This window comes from Corvus brachyrhynchos, unplaced genomic scaffold (genome assembly GCF_000691975.1).
Source record: "Corvus brachyrhynchos isolate BGI_N302 unplaced genomic scaffold, ASM69197v1 scaffold262, whole genome shotgun sequence".
Classification (NCBI taxonomy): Eukaryota; Metazoa; Chordata; class Aves; order Passeriformes; family Corvidae; genus Corvus; species Corvus brachyrhynchos.
This window is the reverse complement of record NW_008236626.1, coordinates 114,625-123,297: the sequence shown is the minus strand read 5'-3', so window position 1 is coordinate 123,297 and position 8,673 is coordinate 114,625. Positions and strand designations below refer to the sequence as shown.

Below are 8,673 nucleotides of genomic sequence, written 5' to 3'. Positions count from 1 at the left end.
CCGCGAGGCGCCGGGGGGGCACGGGCTCAATTCGGTTATAAAATACCTTTGAAATCATCGAGTCCAGCCTATGCGCGACTGTGTCAACCGACCGTGGGCTTTCCTTAAACACAGTCCCCTCCAGGAACTGTGACTCCGCCACCTCCCTGGGCAGCCCGATCCAATGTCTAATCACAGTTTCTGTGAAATTTCTTCCTGATGTCCAACCCAGACTTGCCCTGGCACAGCTCAGACTGTGTCATCATGTGCTGTCATTAGTCGCCTGGGAGAAGGTTTGCACACCTGTGCCCTGTGGTGGCTGTTCTTTATCCCAGGTTTGATACATTAAAAATGACATTCCTTGGAAAACCTGCACGAGGTTTTTCAGATGGTGCATGTACTCCAGTACATGGAAAGAGAGCTGGAGAGGGAGTTCTTACATGTAGTGATGGGACAAGGGGGAAGGGCTTTAAATAGTCAGAAGACAGTGTTATACTGGATGTTAGGAAGAAATGAGTGAAGCCCTGGCACAGGTTCCCCAGAGGAGCTGTGGATGCCCATCTCTGGAAGTGTTCAAGGCTGGGTTGGGCAGAGCTTGGAACAACCTGGGATAGTGGAAGGTGTCCTGGCCCATGGCAGGGAGCTGGAATGAGATGAACTTCAAGGTCCCTTCCAACCCAAACCATTCTGTGATTCTATGAAAAATAAAGATACAAATTCACATGGATTTTAACGTGGATGTGGGCAGCATTTCAGTGCACAGCTTCAATTGCTCCAGAAAGCCAAAAAAAAACCCAGCCTAAAGACAGATTTACTTTCACATTTATAATGAACTGCTCATACTGTCTGTATCCTGCACCAGAGCTAGATGTTACTCCTGGCAAAAACACTTGCATTTTCATGACAAGATTATTAAAAATGGCATTACCTGCTGAGAAACACAAGCCTTTTCAATGACTCCAGATACTGAAACAATGACAGATATTAAATGCTTCATTTTTTTAAAAATTGCATAACAAGCAATTATATTCTTTGACAAGGCTACATGCAAGTCTGTATTTGTAGGGCCAGATCACTCTGTTCATTTTCAGCAGAATAGAAGGTGGTTGTGAGTAAAACTTCATAACAATGTGAACTAGATGCTGAAGACGTTTTACTGATTTTTAATATTGTACCTATCTTTTGCAGGGTAAGCTTTTTGACTCTACAGTAACTGATGAAGGAACATGGACCTTAGGTAATAACCTACATCTGAAGTGATATAAAGGCAGTAAAACTTTCCAATAGACACTGCAGAATAGTTTACCCCCTCTTTATCAATGGGAAAGATTACTTTCTTCCCTGTTCATAACTTTGTAAAAAGGCAATCATTATTGCAGGATTAAGGAATTGAGGTATTACAAAAGCACTTGAGACTAAGGTTAATGAGAAAATGCCACATCCTGGAAGGTCATAATCGATGGGTTACAAACATCTTCATATAGTGAGAAGTTTTTTGCAAATCTTCATTTAAAGGTAAACAGTTACGGTACAGTTGTGTGGCCTATGAATCTCCATAATTATTACTTTTTATGCATTACATTTTTTGAATGAGTGTCAAAATCTACAGTGCAAGAGAATCAGAAAGAAATTTAAAAATCACACTAAGGTGTATATATATATAATGAGGAAAAAATGTATCTGGCCATTGTATCATAAACACTGTAAAGTATTCAGAATATTTTGGGGTTTGGCAATCATATTTATGGACTGTGCCTCTCATTGTTTTCCTATGAAGGATTTTCTTTTCCCGTCAATATTTATTTTAAATTACTAAATAATCAATCAATCCTTAAACTAGAAGTGTTAACACACATTGTGAAGTGAAGCCCAGTCTTTTTCAGTATGTGAATGATCTTCAAAATACACTTCTAATGCTGTATTTATTCACTTCAGTAGAACTAAATACCCTGCACATTTACTTTGAAACATGCTTCCAATATATTCTCTATGGGCATACACAGTTTTTAAATAATCATCTGTTCATATGTTGCTAAAACTTAGTTCTAGCTTCTGTTGGTAATAACTCTCTGTAAAGCCTGACCTCAAATTTTTCATTATTGCCTTAGCAGAGTTGTCTGTATTAATAGATTAAATCTTTTCTCTGTTGTGAACCTCTATGTTTGCAATAGAAGTACTTACAATCTGTGTTTTAATCCCTTAAAACAGCTTCAGCATTTCACAGGCCAGAAGGGGAGAGATGACAGTACAGGCTGTCTTTGCTTTAGCCTTTTTTTTCTTATTAATGTTTATTTATTTATCAAGAACCAGATTGGCATTGGCATTAAGAATTTAAATTACTTCACATCTTGTGCTTGTTAATGGTGAATTCACCAAACCAAGAAAAGAACCAGCACGTAGGACTGAGTTTAAAGGTTGTTCTATGTTTTTTCATTCAACAGAAGACAGGCAGCTGATACGAATTGTTCTAATGAAGACAAATAGAGACGCTGGAAATTGTTGGACATCTCTGTTAGAAAATGAATATGCTGCTGATCCTTGGGTGCAGGACCAGATGCAAAGGAAACTTACACTGGAGCGATTCCAAAGAGAAGTAAGTTAAAGGACCATAATTACTCCTTATATTTTTTGTTACCACACAGAGGTTATGGCCAGGAAAGCTGAGAAAATGCAATGGAAATACATGATTTAGTTCAATATCTATAAAATGCTTACAAGGTTTTATTACTGGGCTTTGAAGAGATTATTCTGTCTGCACTCTGTCTGTAAGGTTTGTGAAAAGTTCAGGTGAGTTTAGAGAGGCTATTGCTGTTTTACTTCATCTTCCTAACAAGTCTTCACTTTTTAGGCTACACACAACTTCTACTATTATCTAGAATTATGACATAGCCATATTTACAGTAAAGTTTGAACATCAAACTACTGGATATGCTTGTTTATAACGTAAGATGGAGTAGAATAGTTAGCTGGGAAAGATGTTTCCTTGCGCTTTCACTAAAAGTGCTTAAATTGTTTTGCTATACCTTTAGCAGACAACTATTCCTGTACATGTCTGCAGAGTTGTAGAATTACATCATTTTACTTAGCAGCTGAATCAGCACGCTATGTACTGCAAAAGAGAACAGCAGTTTTATGAACCTTGTTATCCATCAGGGCATGTACGTAGATTTTCAAAAGGCAATTCCAAAGGACACCAAAAGCCAGATCTCTTAAACTTTCCGTAATACTTCTTTTCTGGGAGATCTGCTTGCCAAGTCAAGAACAGCATTACAAAGTCACTTCAGCAGTAGGCAACCAAACTATGGCAATTCAAAGTTTGTTGACACATTTTCCGAGAATTTCAGTGCTGTGATAAATGTTTGACAAGTTGGTTGTTACATGTTCTTGTTAACAATGGCAGAATATTAACAAGAAGCATTTTAGGGTTTTTGTTTGTGGGCTGAGATTTTTTAAAGCATTTTTATTCTAAACAATTTTTAATTTTACCTCCATCAGAACCCTGGATTTGACTTCAGTGGGGCAGAAATTTCTGGAAACTACAGCAAAGGAGGACCAGACTTTTCTAGTCTTGAAAAGTAAACTTTTTGTATGTGATGCTTTAGGCAAATTACATTTTACAGTTAAGGACTGGAATCATGTAACTATTGAAGACTTCAGTGATCTCTTCAATGGATTGTTCACAAAAGTAATTACTTCAGTGAAGAGAAAGAAGATCTTTTCCAGCAGAATGAAGACAAAATGTTACCAGCTGATTTATAAGCTGTGCTAACTTTGTAATACTAAGGCACAAACTATAGAGGAAGGTGTACATAAAAAAGTAACGTCTTTAAGCAGAATGTTTTGCTTGGGTGGTTTTTTTTTTTTAGGAACACCATAGTAAACCAATCAGTTACAAATCTGCCACTTGTCTTTATGCAAGGATATCTTATTCGTGCTTATCTACACTTGGGAAGGCATCTCCCCATGCATCAGGCTGGGGCTGATCTGCTGGAGGACAGCTCTGTGGAGAAGGACCTTGGGGTCCTGGTGGACATTGAGCTGTCCCTGAGCCAGCAGTGTCCTGGGGGACAAGAAGGCCAATGGTATCCTGGGGTGAATCAGGAAGAACATTGCCAGAAGGTCAGGGAGGTGATCCTGCCCCTCTCCTCAGCCCTGATGAGGCCACATCTGGAGTGCTGTGTCCAGTTGGGCTCCTCAGGACAGGAGGGACATGGAACTCCTGGAATGAGTCCAGCAGAGGCTGTGGAGGCTGTGGAAGGGAGGACATCCCTACAAGGAAAGGCTTTGGGAACTGGGGCTGTTCAGCCTCGAGAGGAGAAAACAGCTGAGGGGACCTCATCCTTGTCTGTCCCTGTCTGCAGGGAGGGCTCAGAGCAGGGACCAGGCTCTGCTCTGTAGTGCCCAGCAACAGGACAAGAGACAATGGGCACAAACTGATGCCGAGGAAGTTCCACCTGGGCATGAGGAAGATGTTCTTCCCTGTGCAGTGACTGTGCACAGGAACAGGTTTCCCAGAGACAGTTTGGACTTACTGGGGTTAATCAAGAAATGTCTGGATGAAATCCTATGGTCATGTATTCTGGGATGACCCTGCTTGAGCAGGGAGGTGGGACCAGCTGATCCCACCCATAGTCCCTTCCAGCCTGACCCATTCTGACCCATTCACTGTTGAAGAACAGATATCATAAGATACTTAACATTTTCTCATGTGGTTGTCTAGCTGCTCCTTATAAAAATAAATTGGAAAAAAAATATCCATTATATCCTACCTCCTGCCTGGAAATTTTTCTCCAGGTACTCTCCAGGTATAAATCATGTTTATAGGCTTCCTACTAAGATGTTTCATAACAGACAAGAAGAAAGCTACTTAGTTAAGCACATTTCAATGTTTAATTTAAAGGTACATATCTTGAGACAGGACAATGAGAACTGCACATCGCATCCTCTCCCAGTAGCCTGACCACACCTTTGAATCACTTTGCACAGGTCAGCACAATGCCCAGGCAGCACTGGCAGGTGCAATACCCAGTTACACGTTTTGCAGTGCAATCACTCCCATGAGCTCATGAGAAGACTAGATTTGTCCAGTAGAGAGCTTTGGTACAGAGTCTCCTGTGACTGTGAAAGCTTTAACTAGTTTGAGATATGCAAAGAATGGTTTCCACCTCAGCTGGTACCATTACAGGAAAGGGTTGGCTGGCTAACACCTCATCCCACACTCTGATCTCTCCTTCTCCACTCCATCAGTCCATATGACAATCAGGTTTAACAGCCTGTTGCCAACAGCCCCTGCCCCACAGTGATGCAGAATTCAAGAGGACATTAGCAACACTCTCCCAGACCCTCTTTTTATCTAACATACAATAGTATTCTTATCATTCACTTCCTTGTTAGCACTAGAAGCATGATATGCCTCAAATACTGACCTGGTCTTCAGAATAAACAGTTGTGTTTTACAAAGCTTACCATTAAAGAGATCAGAGTTGAAGCAATCTTCAAAGTTTCTCAACTTCTCCTAAACAAAGGCCAAGATGGGGAACTAGCCCTGCTCCTACTGTACTTGTAATAATGTGCCTTTTCAGCATCAGCTTTTAGTACAGCAAAACTCTGGAAAACTAAAGCCAGATTTAGGGCATGTGACCCAGTTCTTTCGCTTAGTCTTCATTAGGTATCACAAAGTTTTTACACTCTATGAGATAACTTGTGGCATCAGTAAACCACAGCTCTTACAAAATACTGCAGTTACTGATGCTTAGTGACTGCCTTTTTTAAAGGAACACAGTAAAGTTTCTCTTTTCTCCTGCTCTGCCTACTCAACATGTTCAGTGGGTATCACATAGGCTAATGTTTAATGTGACTGCGGTAGGAGGCCAGTGCCCATCCCAGCAGGAACATGTGGACACAAGGTACTGCCCAAACAGCACACCAGGTAAGCTGGCAGGTATTTGCTGTTGTCGTCAATATTGAGTGGGATTAGTCTTTCATTTCTTAACACACTGCAGCACTGCATTATTGCACGTAAGATTTTCCTGGTATTGCATACTCCCCAGAAAGTGAACCAGGTTTTAAAAATTAGTATCTAATTCAGCACCTGCAGTTACTGTAAACCAAGGTTAGATTACACAAGCTGCTCTACAAACTATAAGGTGTTAAAATTCCTTGTATTGGGATTGCTATTTCACTGACTAGGAAACAGTCTACCAAGTAAGACTGAAAACTGACACCACATACTGTTGTATTCATCATTGAAAGAACTGGTATTTGCTGGAAGGATCTTTAGTCTGAAATGTTACATATTCTTTCCATGAGTTGAGTTCTTCATTATTAAGATCATGGTTCAGACTGTTTCTCAAATATTTGTGTGCCTGTTGACAAAGTCACAGGATGGTCTTCTTATTTTATTGTATTCCTGTAAAAAAATCCAAACCAACCAGTCAACTGAAGTGCTTTCTACAAGAGCCAAACAAAGCATGAGATCTTAATACAACAAGACAACAGGAAGACAGTGGTTATAGAAAAATGTGTAGCCTCTGGAAGTAAAGTCTAGGTAAGGAAGTAGTTCACCATTTTTGCAGAGTAAAACAGTAACTGAAGTAAAGGAATAACTGAATTACAGATTTTAGCCTTGACTAAACAGTTATACAAGTAAAACTGCATAAAACTGTCTTGTAAGTGGCTTAAGTGAACAATTACAAGAAACTCATTCTAACAGGCTGGTTTTCTTCTTGGGATAGGAGCAAGGCAAGTTTTTTTTCCCCTTTTTCCCAGCTTTACTCCACATTTTAGTGTGAATGAAATAATTTGTCTGTAGAACATTTCTGCTACCACAACACATATCAGTTCTTTCTCCAATGTTCATACATTAATTAGGTTGTCACTTCTTTAGGTACAGCACTGGCTTAAGCATGAACACAAGAACAGGCCTACTACACTTACATTACATGATTCCAGGAGGTAACCTATAAGGAACCTGCAGGTAGTTACAAGCTAACTTTACTTCTACATTATCAGAAGTTGATTTTACAAGATCAGAAGTTCATTTTACAAGGAGTTACCTATTATGAGGTGGTCTCTGGAATGGTAGGAAGGTGTGTTATTCTGTAGTAGCTATGTTTAAGCTGCCGAGCTGTACGTCCAGACACAATCCATTTTAATTTCTGCACATTTGGTTTGGAACACTTGCTTGAGGAATATTCCATAAGGCACTTTAACACCAGCTCCTTCCAGAAGGTCAATTCTCTGTTATTTATCTACATAACAAGACAGAATGGCATATGTTAATAACTAATTAGATCTTTACTTTATACATGTACTTTCAGCTTCTTCAACAAGACAGGCAGCCAAATATCCCAGGCCAAATGACAAAAAACCAAAAAAAACCACAAGAAAGCCACAAAAGAAACCAATTTGCCAATGCACCTGTCCCTTCCCCATTGTGTAGACCTTTCCATGCGTTTTTCTTCCATCCTCCCCTGAAATTTTATCTGCACATACCTTGGAATGTAATTGCAGAAATTCCAATGCCTCCGTCAACTCCAGCAGTTTTTGTTCTTCTATCTCTAGTGCCATAATAGACAGTGCCAAGACAGAAGGCTGGAGAGAGAGAAAATGTTTTTAAACACTGCTTTGTTAAGTTTCAGCAGTTAATTTTTTTTTGAACTTTCAAGATGTTTACCTTGGCTTTAGAAAACATGATTCTGCAGTGACAGGCCTTTAGCTGTGTCTCAAGTCTCTCAAAATTAAGGTATTTTCCCCTGTAATAAAAACAGATGAGTGAATCTAGAGGAATGCAAGATTGATCAAGGCAGCATCACTCTGGAAACTCAGAGAAGCAGCAAGAATGTTAATTATCTAAACAAAGGCCTCATTTGTCCCAGAAGTTCTAGGGTTACATTCAAACAGGTGTTCAGTTTTGGCAGTCCCAATGCCAAAAATAAATCTTGTGTTACACTGGGGAGAGTTGCATTATCAAAGCAGGCTTAACAAGGAATTTCAGTGCTTACTAGCAAAAGGAATCTTTCTTGAGCCAGATTTTGCAATCTTTACAATGAGGCAATACTTCACTGCAGCATAAGTAGAGATTTATTATACCATCATTATTGAGCAAGTTTGGTTTTCGGCTCAGAGAGCAATACTCAATTTATGCAAACAATATTTAAAATTACAATAATACTAAACCACAGATACTCACATTTATGACCATTACCAGCAAGGGGGAAAGTTTGTGGGATTTTTGAAGTACAGAAAGGTCAATTACTCAAGCAACTTCCCTGCTTATTTTTCTACATTCTACATTTCCCGATCATAGGCAGTTATAGCAAAATCAGTATCAGTTATTGTACCTTTCACAGCTTAAATTCTCATGAATAAATGAATGATAGAGCTGTAGAAATTGGAAGGCTGTTGTAGCTTTGATTTTCCAACACAATTTCTCCAATATGATTTTCTCCATTCTCATCATATCTGAAACAGTGAACCTATACTGGCTTATTCGAATTAAGTCAGTGGCTAAGGGCACATTTCTCTCTTCTTCTGATGCCTTCACAGCCAAGTAGAAGCAGCTGAGTCCAACACAGCCCAAGTGTTTAGGCTGTACCTAAAGAAAAGTGAACTGTTGTTATTTTCAAAGAAGTAGGCCTCTGATCAGCTATTACCACATGAAGTATCAAACTGTAGGCACAGATCTATTTCAGG

General features: G+C 39.5%; 2 protein-coding genes across 2 annotated transcripts in view; one reads left to right on the top strand and one right to left on the bottom strand.

Annotated features, from left to right (window-relative positions):
- Positions 1 to 1,161: 1,161 nt before the first annotated feature.
- On the top strand, positions 1,162 to 3,878 carry NUDCD2 (NudC domain containing 2; the record flags this gene model as incomplete). The annotated part of the gene is made up of 3 exons (XM_008644223.2): positions 1,162 to 1,216; positions 2,421 to 2,572; positions 3,475 to 3,878. Coding segments are annotated over 3 exons (291 nt in total), but the record flags the coding sequence as incomplete, so codon positions are not given.
- Positions 3,879 to 4,846: 968 nt separating this feature from the next.
- CCNG1 (cyclin G1) overlaps positions 4,847 to 8,673 on the bottom strand; it is a gene marked incomplete at its 5' end in the record, with an annotated part of 4,962 nt that continues 1,135 nt past the window's right edge. The window contains 5 exons of the mRNA XM_008644222.2: positions 4,847 to 6,388; positions 7,035 to 7,229; positions 7,474 to 7,572; positions 7,655 to 7,733; positions 8,322 to 8,575. Coding sequence (XP_008642444.1) covers positions 7,038 to 7,229; positions 7,474 to 7,572; positions 7,655 to 7,733; positions 8,322 to 8,575 — 624 coding nt within the window. The remainder of the gene's footprint in view (positions 6,389 to 7,034; positions 7,230 to 7,473; positions 7,573 to 7,654; positions 7,734 to 8,321; positions 8,576 to 8,673) is intronic.